Source organism: Trichosurus vulpecula, chromosome 3 (assembly GCF_011100635.1).
Source record: "Trichosurus vulpecula isolate mTriVul1 chromosome 3, mTriVul1.pri, whole genome shotgun sequence".
NCBI classification, from domain to species: domain Eukaryota; kingdom Metazoa; phylum Chordata; class Mammalia; order Diprotodontia; family Phalangeridae; genus Trichosurus; species Trichosurus vulpecula.
In genome coordinates, this window is record NC_050575.1 from 88288394 (window position 1) to 88303317 (window position 14924).

The 14924-nt window shown below is 35.1% G+C and overlaps 1 protein-coding gene across 2 annotated transcripts in view; it reads left to right on the top strand.

The window, feature by feature from the left end:
• The window catches only part of CPEB4 (cytoplasmic polyadenylation element binding protein 4), an 81396-nt gene that overhangs the window by 17178 nt on the left and 49294 nt on the right, over nucleotides 1-14924 (top strand). For both annotated transcript variants that reach the window (XM_036748732.1, XM_036748733.1), the window contains exon 3: nucleotides 9668-9749. In XM_036748732.1, the coding sequence (XP_036604627.1) occupies nucleotides 9668-9749 (82 nt within the window). The remainder of the gene's footprint in view (nucleotides 1-9667; nucleotides 9750-14924) is intronic.

The window sequence follows — 14924 nt, forward strand, 5'->3', positions numbered from 1 at the left end:
TCCAGCATGGCACAAAGCAAGTACTTAATACATGCTTGATGATAAGATGCTGGTCAAAGGAATGACTTGTGAAAATCAAACCACCATGTATCCAAGATGGTTGCTATATGTACATGGATGGAAAAACAGAAATCATTTCATTTGTATTTCCCCAGGCTTACCTATTGGCCCCTTTAAGCTAACCCTAAAATTACCAAATTGCTAAAACTTGGACCAAAAAAAATAGAGTTTACATTGAAAAGATGCATTATTGAATAACCAGATAAACTTTTTGCCCCAGCTATTCTTATATAAGCTGCTCATTATGCTAAGTAAGGGAGCTTGGTGAAGGAGAGGAGGAATTCTTATACCACTAAAAATTCAAAAGAAAAATGAGTTGCTGTGTAAAGAAATTACAGGCATTTTAATGCTGTAAAAAAGAATTAAAATTTGAAAGCTAGTGAACATAGTTTTAGATTTTTCTAGGTCTTAATTTTGTCACTCCTCTTCTTTTAGAAAATTCAACGTCTTTACTCTCTCACCAACTATTCACTTCTCTCTTACAATCTTACTTTAACACCTACGACAGTGTAGAAATAGCTTTCACAAAAATCTCCAGTCTAATCACTAAATCTCATGGTCTTTTTTCAGGCCTCATATTTTTTAATCTTTCTGTAAGCATTTGACCTTGACACTGTTGACCTTTTTGAAATTCTCTCCTCCAGCTTCTCAACTCACTCTCTTTGTTTTCTTTGAATTTTTCCTCTTGTTCCATACTTTTGTTTTCTGCCAGTCTCATCTACTCACACCCATACCTTCCAGTATTACCTCCATGCATCTGACTTCCAAATCTATATCTCTAACTTCACAGGTAGATCTCAGTTTTCAACTGCCTCCCTGATGACTAACTTGGATGTCCCACAGGTGCCTCAACCTCATCTCTTCTCCCACCTGCTCCTTCCCACAACAGTAAACAAAAACAAAAACACTCATTCTTTCTTGTGACCTTTAGGATGCCTACTGATGGTACCACTATCCTTGTAGTCACTCATGCCCATGAATCATCTTTGACTTTTCCCTTGTCTGTGACCTCACATCTAACTATTCAACAGTCATTTCTACCGCTGACTTTTTTTTTTTTCACATCTGAGCTTTTCTGTTTCTAGTACTAATTCTGCTTTTTGCTCTGGTCATTACAGTAGTTTACCATCTTGTGTCCTCACTTCAAATCTTATCCCCCCCTTCAATCCATTCTAAGTACTTCTAACATTAATCTTCCTAAATTAGTTCAGTATTGATTATATATCACTTCTCTGCTTAATTTTTTAAAATGATTAATTAGCTACCAAATAAAATTCAAACATTTTATCCTGGCCCTCCATGATCTGCCCCTAAATGTAGATTTATAACTTTACCTCCCATTATTCCTCTTCATATAAATGAAAAACATTCCCCAAATATACTCTTTGCTTTCAAGCCTATATCCCTTTTCTGATGCCTTGGCTGTTTTCTCTGAATATTTCTCTCAGCTCCACCTGTCTAATGCCTATCCTTTATTGCTGTATTGGCATTTACTGGGCAAATTACCCTCTCTGAGACTCAGTTTTCTCATCTTTGAAATGGAGATAATACATATAGTATGTAACTCAGAGTTGTGACTTTCTTGTTTTTTTTAATTTATTTAATATATTTACTTTTCAGCATTGATTTTCACAAGAGTTTGAATTACAAATTTTCTCCCCATTTCTACCCTTCCTCCCACTCCAAGATGGTGTATATTCTGGTTGCCCCCATTCCCCAGTCAGCCCTCCCTTCCATCACCCCACTCCCTTCCCTTTTCCCTTCCTTTCTTTGTAGGGCAAGATAAATTTCTATGCCCCGTTGCCTGTGTATCTTATTTCCTAGTTGCATGCAAAAACTTTTTTTTTTTGTTTTTGAACATCTGTTTTTAAAACTTTTGAGTTCCAAATTCTCTCCCCTCTTCCCTTCCCACCCACCCTCCCTAAGAAGGCAAGCAATTCAACATAGGTCACACGTGTATCATTATGTAAAACCCTTCCACAATACTCATGTTGTGAAAGACTAACTATGTTTTGCTCCTTCCTAACCTATCCCTCTTTATTGAATTTTCTCCCTTGACCCTGTCCCTTTTTGAAAGTGTTTGCTTTTGATTACCTCTTCCCCCTATCTGCCCTCCCTTCTATTATTCCCCGCCTTTTTTATCTTCTTCCTCCTTCTTTCCTGTGAGGTAAGATACCCAATTGAGTGTGTATAGTATTCCCTCCTCGGGTCAAATCCGATGAGAGCAAGATTCACTCATTCTGCCTCACCTGCCCCCTCTTCCTTTCCTACAGAACTGCTTTTTCTTGCCACTTTCATGCAACATAATTTACCCCATTCTATCTCTCCCTTTCTCCTTCCCTCAATATATTCCTCTCTCATCTCTTAATTTGATTTTATTTTTTTAGATGTCATCCCTTCATATTTAACTCATCCTGTGCCCTCTGTCTATATATATATATGTGTGTGTGTATATATATATGTGTATATATACACACACACACACACATATACATATATACATACATACACACACATACACACACACACACACATATATGCATATTCCCTTCAGCTACCCTAATACTGAGGTCTCATGAATCATACACATCCATCTTTCCATGTAGGAATGTAAACAAAACAGTTCAACTTTAGTTAAGTCCCTTGTGATTTCTTTTTCTTGTTTACCTTTTTATGCTTTTCTTGATTCTTGTGTTTGAAAGTCAAATTTTCTATTCAGCTCTGGTCTTTTCACTGAGAAAGCTTCTATTTTATTGAAAGTCCGTATTTTGCCTTGGAGCATGACACTCAGTTTTGCTGGGTAGGTGATTCTTGGTTTTAATCTTAGCTCCACTGACCTCTGGAGTATCATATTCCAAGCCCTTTGATCCCTTAATGTAGAAGCTGCTAGATCTTGTGTTATTCTGATTATGTTTCCACAATACTGAAATTGTTTCTTTCTGGCTGCTTGCAGTATTTTCTCCTTGATCTGGGAGCTCTGGAATTTGGCAACAATATTCCTAGGAGTTTTCTTTTTGGGACCTATTTGAAGAGGCGATCGGTGGATTCTTTCAATTTCTATTTTATCCTCTGGCTCTAGAATATCAGGGCAGTTTTCCTTGGTAATTTCTTGAAAGATGATATCTGGGCTCTTTTTTTGATCATGGCTTTCAGGTAGTCCAATAATTTTTACATTATCTCTCCTGGATCTGTTTTCCAGGTCAATGGTTTTTCCAATGAGATATTTCACATTGTCTTCCGTTTTTTCATTCCTTTGGTTCTGTTTTATAGTATCTTGATTTCTCATAAAGTCGCTGCTTCCACTTGCTCCAATCTAATTTTTAAGGCAGTATTTTCTTCAGTGGTCTTTTGGACCTCCTTTTCCATTTGGCTAATTCTGCCTTTCAAGGCATTCTTCTCCTCATTGGCTTTTTGGAGCTCTTTTGCCATTTGAGTTAGTCTATTTTTTAAGGTGTTGTTTTCTTCAGTATTTTTTTTTTCTGTATTTTTTTGGGTCTCCTTTAGCAAGTCATTGACTTGTTTTTCATGGCTTTCTCATATCATTCTCATTTCTCTTCCCAATTTTTCCTCTACTTCTCTAACTTGCTTTTCTAAACCCTTTTTGAGCTCTTCCATGGCCTGAGACCAGTTCATGTTTTTCTTGGAGGCTTCTGATGTAGGCTCTTTGACTTTGTTGACTTCTTCGTGCTGTATGTTTTGGTCTTCTTTGTCACCAAAGAAAGATTCCAAAGTCTGAGACTGAATCTGAGTCCATTTTCACTGCCTGGCCATGTTCTCAGCCAACTTACTTGACCCTTGAGTTTTTCGTCGGGGTATGACTGCTTGTAGAGTAAAGAGTACTTTGTTCTAAGCTTGAGGGGATGTGCTGTTATTTTCAGAGCTATTTCTATACAGCCAGCTCTGCCACCCCAGCACTCCTCCTTCTCCAAGAACCACCAACCCGGACCTGACTCAGATCTTAAGCAGGCTCTGTATTCCTGCTCTGATCTGCCACTTAATTTCTTCCACTAGGTGGGCCTGGGGCCTGAAGCAACTGCAGCTGAAGTTCTGTAGCTGCACCACCTCCGCTGCCCCACCCCACCCTTCCCCTGTGGCTGAACCAAGAACTCCTTTCACTCCCCTCAGCTTTTCCCACTAACCTTCTCTGTTGTCTTTGGTGTTTGTGGTTGAGAAGTCTGGTAACTGGCACAGCTCACTGATTCAGGGCACTAGGGCCTGTTCCACCCAGCTCCTGGTCTGGTTGGTCCACACAGCCCATACTGGGCTCCCCTCCACTCCCAGCTCCCTGCGCGATAGACCTCACCCAGCGACCATCCAGGCTGTCCTGGGCTGGAGCCCTGCTTCCCTCTGCTATTTTGTGGGTTCTGCAGCTCTAGAATTTCTTCAGAGCCATTTTTTATAGGTTTTTGGAGGGACTTGACAGGTAGCTCACGCAAGTCCCTGCTTTCCAGCCGCCATCTTAGCTTTGCCCCCAGACAATGAGAGTTGTGACTTTCAAAGGAGATAATGTAGGTAAAGTTTTATGCAAACTTGAAAGCACTATATGTCAGCTATTGCTATTTGTTCAATGTCCAAACTGTGAAAACTTACCTCATATACCCCAATAGAAAGCATTCTCTTTCACCTCTGAACTTACAGAATCTTTTTCATGTGTTGGTACATTTTTATATTCTATTATTCAATTCATATCAATGAGCACTTATGTGCAGATCACAAATGGTAGGCATGCAGAAAGATACAAAATTTTAAAAAGATTTGGTCTCTCTTAATTATTAGTGTATGTGTTGTATCACTTCTAGCTTGCCAGATATGTGAAAGCAGGGAACTGTATGACTCTCCTTTGTATTCCTCATAGGACCTTGCATAGGTTAGGTGTGTAATAAATATTTATTTAATTAATTTACATCTTTACATGAATTTTAATGGAAAATAACAATGCTACACTTGGGAAATTTGCTAGTGAGTTACTTTGGAGTTGGCTTCTCATTTTACTGGCAGCCTAGGTCATGAAACAAAATGGAAACATCTATATAACTTCATAAACTGCTGCTTTCCGCAAGGTATCTCAAAAGTCATAATTGTCCAGATTCCTTTTGTCATTGTAAGAAAGGAGTGATCTAAGTTCAACATTTCACATTTATTTATTTTAGTGGTTTTGGCCAAAGCATAGTAATATATAGAAAAGTAAAAAAAATGTACAGACATGAATTAGGTAGGGGACATACAAAAAAAGAAAAGTCTGAGTAATTAAAATATACTTGAATTTAAAATGTAATCTATTCCTCGACTTGTTTGTCCCACAGTAGGTGTGGAAATTTCAAAGCACATAGTGTAGTATGCAGAAAAGATCATGTTACTCTAGCTGTGGTCCTCTGCAACTAGCTATAAAAATTTAAAGGTAGCTTAAAAGCCATCACATTCTTTGGTGCTGTGAATGAAAGATTATTCCATATTTACCTTCTTTTATTAACCCTCATGTCTTTTTAATTGCATGACCGAAATCTTCTTTACTTCAGAAAAATTGATGAAAATGTTATTTGAAAGAAGGAAACCAAAACATCCTTTCCTTTCTACCCTGACAATAGCCCTTTCTAATCTGGATCACATCTTCCTACCCATCTAGAGATGAAGAGAATCAATCAGTAAGCATTTATTATGAGCTTACTCTGTGCCAGGCACTGTTCTAGATGCTGTGGATACAAAGACTAAAAAGAAGTAATCCCTCAGGGAATTTACGTGCTATTGTGAGAGCATGTACATAGAGAATTAATAAAAAAAATTCAGGGTAGTTTTAGGGAGGGAAGGGCACAGTCAGCTAAGGGAATCAGGAAAGATTTCGTGAAGAAGGCAGTCTTAAATTGAATCTTGAGGGAAGAAGTCCTGGTGAGGTAGTGGTAAAGTAGAGGACATTCCAGGCATAGGGTATTAAACAGTACAAAGGCACCTATGTGGGCATAGTGGAGTGCTGCTCGCAAAGAACAATAAGGCCAGTTTGACTAGACCTTAAGAGTGTGGGAAGAGGAATCTTGTATAATAAAGATGAAAAAGTACGTTATGGTGAGGCTACAAATGGCTTTGAAATCCAAAAAAGTTTGTATTTGATCCTCAACAATTGGTAGCCACTGGAGTTTATTGAGTAGGGGAGGGAAATGGTCAGACCTGGGCTTGAGGAAAATGAGTGCAGTGGCTATGTGGACAATAAACTGGAGAGTAATTTGGGGGAAATAAATTTATGTTCATACCGCAAGAAACTTCAGGGTTCTTCTGAACTCTTTATTTACCTAGAAAAAATTAGAACTTGAAAGGAGGTGTGTTAAAATCAATCCTTGTGCAAAGGGATACTGACATCAGATCAGAAAGTGAATGCAAATAACTCAAGTAGATCAAGTGCATGATTAAACTAATCAGTGGGACATTTTTATTTTTGTTTGTAAGAGAAAAACATAAAGGAAAATAGAATTAAATAAAAGGGAAAAAATTGACTTTGGAAAATGTAAGGGTTGAACTCTTGTTTCTTTAACGTCATGTTAGAGATATGTGCATGTGTGTGTGTTTTCTAGATGCAAGTTTTTTTCCTGCTTACTTTTAAAATGTAATTTTGAAATATTTTTATCTCCTCCTCCAAACCTAGCAGAGCTTTAGTTTTTCAATCCCTCTTCATCTAGAAAAAAATCCAAAGCAATTTGTGCACTGTGTATTTTAGGATTCCTCGCCCACTTTCAAATGAATCTTCCTTATGCCAGGAATATAGTCCAGCAGGTGTTTTTTTTTTTTTTTCCTCAGCACCATTTTTAAATAAAGGGAAGTAAAAATAAATAATTACTGTGCTAGTTGAGGGGAAAAAAAAGGAATCGAGATATAATCATTTGCATTACTAAGTTCTTAATTGTGTCAACCCTTTATACACAAAACTTTTTTAGGGGGGGCTTTTTAAGGTCTGACAACTTGCTTGTTTAATTTGAAAAATGTTTCAGCAGATTCATCTACCCTTCAGTAAGATCTTGATTTGTTAAAGCTTAGAGTGAACAGCTGCCTGACAAATCTTAAGCATACTGTCCTACAGCATCCCTGCTTTTCCTTGGAGGAGGTTTCATCAGGATAATGAGACTAGCCCCTGCTTGGGTTAAGATATTGAAATCATGTCCCAATGCACTCAGAACTCATTATACCAAATTTATTTTTTATGGTGGGGGTAGCATGTGTTTTCATTGTGTTTGCATTTAGGTTACTGACCTTGAAAATAAATCAACAATATTATAGAGCAACAATCAAGGCTATCTGGTATTTGGTAAAAAGTAGAAAACTAGAGCAATGGAAGAGAATAGGAATCCCATAAAAATGCAAATTGCTATAAATAGTTGATATATAATAAAGCTATTGGTGTTAAATGATAGGGAAAGAAATCATTCAATAAATCCTATTATAAAAATTGGGCACCAATATGTGGGAAAATACAACCAGTAATAGGGGAATTGATGAGTTAAAGATCGAAGAATGTAGAAAAATGCCTTAATTTCAAATATAGAAGAGCGTTCGAATTATTGGAGACAAGGTTGATAAATTTGGTTGTATAAGAATAAACATTTTTCGCAAGGTGAATACAATTCAACCAAAACAAAATTAAGAAGAGTAGTTAATGAGATTTTTTTAAATGAGTATGTGATAGAAACGTTACATCAGAATTTACATAACAAATTATTATTTAGTCTCAAATGGACAAATAGACAAAAGATAAGAACGGGAAGTTCACAATAGGATAACCCAAGCACTTGAAAAAAAAAAAACAGCCTCCCTAGTCATTAAAGAAATAAAAGTTAAAACATTTATGAGGTACCACTTCATACCCATCAATTAGGTAAAAATAAGTTAAAGTTATAAAATTCAATATTAGTGTTAGAAATGGGTACCCTGATGGCATTACAAATTGTTATAATCTTTTTGGAAAGCCATCTCGTCATTCAAAATGAGTTGTAAGACAGGTTGGGAACACATCTCAAGAAAATAAATTTAAAAAAAAACAACAACTACTTAGACAAAGATATTTATTGTACCATTACTTTTAATAGTAAAAATATTGAAAGCAACCTAAATTCCTAGTTGGGGAATTTCAAATCAAACTTCGCTCTAACAATGCAATTGAGGATTGTATTGCCATGAAGGATGAAAAATAAAAAGGATATACGCAAATATGGAATGATCTAAAGGAAACACTATAGAGTGAGAATAGTAGAAATAGGCATCCTGCATATACACTACTATGAACATATAGAATTCATATATTTAAAAATATCCAAATATATATATATATATATGTGTGTGTGTGTGTGTGTGTATGTATGTATAAGGATGACATTTTGAACAGATGCTGTGAATGTGTTTACCTAGTTTGATTAAACAGTAACAGCTGGTCAATAACAGGAAAAATATTTTTATGAGAATGTTCCTTTAAAATAGTTACAGTAGTTTGCTTTAAATCATAAGTACAAGGGTGTTACAGTGGGTAATAAGTTGCTTTTGATACTTAAATGTTTAAGTTGATTAAGACCAGAGAGATAAAACAATTCTACTAATCTCTGCTGCCTCTGTTTAGAAAATGATAATGTATTATATTTAAGGACATCCTTGATTATATGGAAGGAAAAAAATCTCATAATTTTTACTTTTCTTAGATGATGTAAAAAAAAAAGGGTATCATTTGTTATTTATATTTCTAGTGTTCCAGCAAGCATTTAGTGGCTTTACAATTTAAAGATTTAAATTGTGGAAAAATGTTCATTGTGAAAAATACCTTTGGGGAGGCAGTGTAGCATGCAGTGAGTAGGATTCTGGGCTTAAAGTCAGGAAGTTCTAGCTTTAAATCCCTCATCTGACACTAGCTGAATGACCACAGACAAGCCATTTATTTACCTTTTTTTGAGACTTAATTTATTCGTCTATAAAACAGGGATAATAATGCCTTTAATATCTACCTCAGAGAGTTATCATGGGGCTTATATCACATCGGATAACATACAGCACTTTGTAAATTTTAAAGTGCCACATATCAGGCTGTTGTGACTGTTATTGGACCAGTTAATCCTGTTGCTATGAGGAAACTCCTTTAACAGTACAGATGGACACCTGAGAGAGTGCCTGGGGGCACTGAGGGTAAGGAAATTTTCCCAGTGTCCCACAACTATTAGGTGTCAGAGATAGGACTTGAACAGGTGTTCCTGATTCTGAGGTTTGGTTCCTTAACCAGTACACAAACCTGACTGGATGACATACATGCCAGAGTGTATCTGCTTAGCCCTATTAAATAGTATCAGTTGGTTAGGAAGAATTTAAAGTGTTTTTTTTTTATTTCTATTGTTTGTGTAGAATATATAATAGTGCTTTCAATGAAATCATTGATAGGGATTTATTTTATTCTACTCCTTGCTGGCTCATTGTAGTATTGAAGTTTTTTAAGTATTAATACAAACAATTTGATTTTGGCTTACCTACAAAGAAACTTATTTTTGATTCTACATGTACAAGAGTGAAGTTACTACTTTAGTCTATGCCATACTTAAATATTCAAATAATAAATTTTTTAAAAGTAGTTTGTCAATGTTTTTGTTTTCAGGAGCGCCCAAGGACATTTGACATGCACTCATTAGAGAGCTCGCTCATTGATATAATGAGAGCTGAAAATGATTCACTTAAAGGTAAATATAACTTTTTCCTTTAATAAATAGTTAAAAATAATAGTACGTCTATGGTATGAAACTAATACCCTGTTCTGGCAAATGTGATAGATAATGTACTGCAGCTTTTCAGTTTTATCAGTTTGACGCATGTGGCTTTCTTTTTCCATATCTGAGGCAAAACATGCTTAGTGCACATGATTATATGTTTATCTGAGATAGTGAACATAAGCTAGGTGTAGTTTAAATATCTGTAGTTAGGGTTTGTTCCTCCCCCCCATTTTTGTTTAACTGGGCAGCATGTCACGTTTTAAAATGAAAGTTTTGTAACCTCAGAATTGTTTTCCACGTAGTTTTCTGAAAGAGCACTGAAGGCATTGAGAGGCATTGAGAGATCTAGTTTGTGTTAATCCTGACAACCAACCTTCGTTACCTTGTGCAACTCACTTAATCCCTCTGGGCCTCAGTTTCCTTTTCTCTCTTAAAATTAGGGGGTTTGACTAGCTGATCTCCGAAGATCTCTGAAAATCTAACAATAAATGACTGTAAACTCTCCAAAACAGAAATCATTTCCTCTCATAAAAGCCACAGTTGATCCAAACAAACAAATTTTCTACCATATTTAAACATCTATATATCTGATCATTTTCATTTCTCTTTGGACTTAGTTTATTATACAAAACTAGTTTTTCAAAAGAGTGATAATTATATCTTAAAAGTTTCTTTTAAATATATATGGAAAATAAATATTATATGGTGCTAAAAAACGAATGTCATGTAAAAATTTTGTGATTATGGACTTTGAAGAGGGTTTTTACTGAATGTTTCAGAGATTTCTAGTTTCTTTTGAATAATTTAATAATTCAAAATGAAGCTCATTGGAAAACCAATTCAGTGTAAGATGCATATAAATTTACTCGGTAAATGTGCATTAATTACAACTAACAATTACTTGTTATGATGTAATGATTAAAGTTTTAAAAGATAAAGTTGCAGACCAAATAATAAGATCGTTTAAGAAGCAACTATTACTATCTGTTTATTCCTTGGCGTGTTACTGAGTCCATTTGAGCATCAGTTCCCTTCTTCCCCTACCACTCTCCCCCACACTTTAACATTAGGGTTTTTAAATGACTATGTGGTCTCTTCTGGGTCTAAATCTTATGATCCTAAATACAGTAAATCAGCGATAGCTACCAAGTAGGGAATCGCCTACTAGTACTTAATAATAGTTGTGAGTGAATAGTAAATAATAGATAATAATAATAATAATGGCTAACATTTACATAGCGCTTTATGGATTGTAAAGTGCTTTCCAAAATATTTTATTCTCACAACTACCCTGTGTGCTATTATTATCCCCATTTTACAGACAAGGAAACTGAGGCAAATGAGAATTAAGTGACTTACCTGGGTGTAATACAGCTAGTAAGATCTGAGGCCATATTTGAACTCAGGTCTTCCTGATTTTAGGTTCACTGCTGTACCTACCATCTAGCTGTAGCTAATACTATAAGTATATCAATGTGATTACATTAAGCAAGTTAAGTTATTGCTGCTTTTTAAGTCTATGTTTAGTCTGCCTTAGTCTATATATTTGTGTTTTTACTGTATCTTTTTTCTCCTCTTTCTTACTATTACCAAAATTAAGTTGTCTAAAGTTAATTCTGAAAAAGGGATGCCTAAAATATAATGAGCATAAATGTCTCTTCAGATTGTTACTGAATACCTAAGAATACCTGTTCTCATGCTTATCACACAAACCTGATTTTAGTACAACATTGTATTTTGTTAACTGCCCTAAAACATCCTGTGCATGTCAAATGATTTTTTTCTATGTTGTTTTTAGGGTTAAAAAAATCTAAGGATTAATAAATAGAGTAAAATGTTGATTTGTGTTGATATTAGATTATTATCTCATAGTTTACTTTATGATATTTGATATTTGTTACTGGACTAGTATCAACAAAGACTCCTGTTCTGGGTTATTCTTATTATGGTTTCAATTCTGATTTAGTTCTGCAGAGCTACTGTAGATATAGGTAAGTTACTCTTTTAAGAACAGGGCCCATGTAGTCATGAAAATGTACCTAATGTGACAGTGTTTCTATTTTGAGAATCAGCTTGGAGATATTTTAAAAATTGAATAGCTGCAGCTCACTTCTTACCACAGGAATCCAATTCCTTTCCATGTGCCCTGTTCACCCTGGACATCCTGGGCATTGGTTCTGTGACGTCAGCAATGAAATACATACTTTCTTTAGAATTAATACTTTTAAGGCCTGAAAGAAAACATAATTAAAATAAAATTAATTTCAGAAGTTTTAAAATATGATGTCTGTGAAGGCAAGTTTGTGTTTAGCTTTTTGGCTTTGCTATTCTGATCTTTCCAAAAATAACTTGAGCATGTTCTGCAAGTAGTAATTAAAGTTACTCTGTTTATTTTTCCTCTTTACTCTTCATTGGCAATTCATATGCATATGATTCCTTTTTGGCTTTATCACCCGGAAAGCCTGTGCCTAACAAGAAAATTCATAGTTAAATGACAATTAGAACGTCGTGGTTTCAGGGTGTTTTTTTTTTTTAAAGCATTAACTTATTTCTCCTGTTCTAGTTAGAAATCATAGTTAATGTGGTGACAGCTCTCCGCCACATACACAAAAGGTGACATTCCTATAATCCCCTTCACACTTCATAGTGTATTATTGAATTTCTTTAAATAAATGTTGTCAGTCCAAAATGACTCATAGTAATATTCAGATCAAGAATTATTTTATATAGTGTTTTGATAAAAGTTGAAGAGAAGTCCATTATTTATTCAGAGAAAAGCATGAAGTGCCTTGTTGCATAGCACTGTGCTGCTTGCTAGATGCCACAAAAACATTTACATCTCCTGCCTTTATAAGCTTTACTGTCTAGTAACATGTTCTGATATACAAATAATTGTATTGCAGTATATGCTTCAAAATTTTTCATAATAAAGTTTATTTTTAAAACACTAAAAACTTGAAGGATATTTTCCTTTTCTCTCTTTGTCATCTCCTTTCTTCTTTTCTTTCTTCCCTTCTTTCCTTCTTTCTCTCTCCCTCCCTCCTTCCTCTCTCTCTGTCTCTCTGTCTCCCCCTCCCCATATCTTATCTCCATATCCTTTCTCTGGGCAGCTGCCACTTCTGTAATGTTATTTTTATCCAGGAGATTGTGTGTTGCCTTCTGCATAACCAATGCCAGTGATGATCTGCAGAAGCCCTTCCCTAGAGACTAATTTCATCTTCTTTACAACATGCTCAGCCTTCAGGAGCTAAGAGCCTGAGAGAGAGACTAATTCTGAATTTGGATGATCCAGATGGTAGTTTTTGCCCTGCTGTAGTCTTATTAGGCTTATCAAGTATTTTCTTCACCTGGAAAGAAATCTTATTCTACCAGTATAGAAGCTGAGATGATTAGTTAGTGAGGGTTATGGTTTTTATGTCTCTTATGTTTGTTCTAGGCGGAGAAGTTGGTTACTGCTTAGACATAGCAGCATGAAATAGATTAAAGCCACATGTGAATACATCTGTTTTTAGCGCTTTAAAACATAAATTATAAGCTGCCAAACGATTCATGAAAACCTATTATGCTGCATATAGTAGAGAATATCTTTATATACTAGGTAGTATTTGGAGGTGGGGCATGGATAAGAATCTGGGCTTGATATTAAAGAAAGGGGTCAGCTGGGGTGAAACAATTCATTGTATGGATGGAAAGGAAACAGAAGATTCAGTATCTGAGAGAAGAAACAGAAGAATGTGCATAAATGTAATCAGAGACCAAGCTGAATTAAATAATAGATGATTTCTTAGTGTCTTAATAATCTGTGTGTTCTTCAGTGATACACTAGAAACCTAAAATAAAAATCCAGCAAAAGTAACTTATGAAAATTCCATAGTTGTTATTTAGAGACTAATTGACTTAATTGTGGGAAAAGTTAACAGTATGTATACTTTTCTCCCAAATATATGGAATATTTTCTGCTTTGTATAATGTATATGAAAATACAACTTTCATGCTCTTATAGGTGCTCATTTGTTATACTGAGTTTTAAGTAATTTCATAATTTTTCCATTGGAATTAATGATTGTAATTGCATCCAGAAATTCAGGTGACACAGTAAAGCCTCAGTGATTTGCATTTATCAGTGGAATCCAAGGAGCTGACTCCAGTCTTGATATATGTATAACATTATGTTGCGGGTGTGTGCTAATGCATGGTTAAGCACATTGCCACCTCCACACCTTTGTTATCTCTTGTTCACCTCTGCTCTTTTAGTGTTATTTCAAGAGAGGTGGATGTGTTCCAAAGACATTATGTGTTACTCCTGGTATCTGAAGGAGTTTGGACCTTGCATTACTAACTGCCTTATGTATTTTTTTTCCCCATTTCTTACCTTATGCAGTAATTTTCGAAGTTCCTATTTTTAATTGCTGTGGATTGGTTTGAAATAAATACATATGTGAGTGGGCAACTGATGATCCATCTGTACCTCTTTGTTGCTAAGCACAAAATTTTATAAAAAGTACCTCAAAGAAAATTGAACTTTAGTTCAAAGTTTAATAAACTAAAACCTGTTTCATTTACTTAAGATTAATTTTCTCATCCCAACTGCTTTTTAAATTTTTTGGTGGTGATGTATTTTATGTCACTAAAGGAGAATGAAAGTTATGGTTACTTCACATTTTCTAACTTTATGCCTAGAAAGAATTTGGCCTACTTAGATCTTAAGCCATCTTATGACCTGGCATTGTACTAAATTTCCTTTCATACAAAATCTTATTAGTACAAACTGCCATCTCTCAATTATGCTCAACCTTTCTTTTTCCAGGGAGTACTACACACACACCTTCACCATTATACACACATTAAGACTGCAGTCTGCTCCATGTAGTCCATTGATGCACCCAAAACATTGGAAATTTATGGTGCCACCTGAATTTCTTGATATAATCATAATTCTTAAATCCAATGGGAAAATTTTGTAATTACTTAAAATTTACTGTAACAGATAAAGAGAGCCTTTAGCAAAATATAGGGACTAATTGACTTAACTATGGTCAAGGATAATAACGTTTTTGCTTTTACAGATATTTTTGATCACCTATAAAAGTTGATAAGAAAACAGAATTGAACTGACTTTATCATCCTGTAATATATTTGAACCAT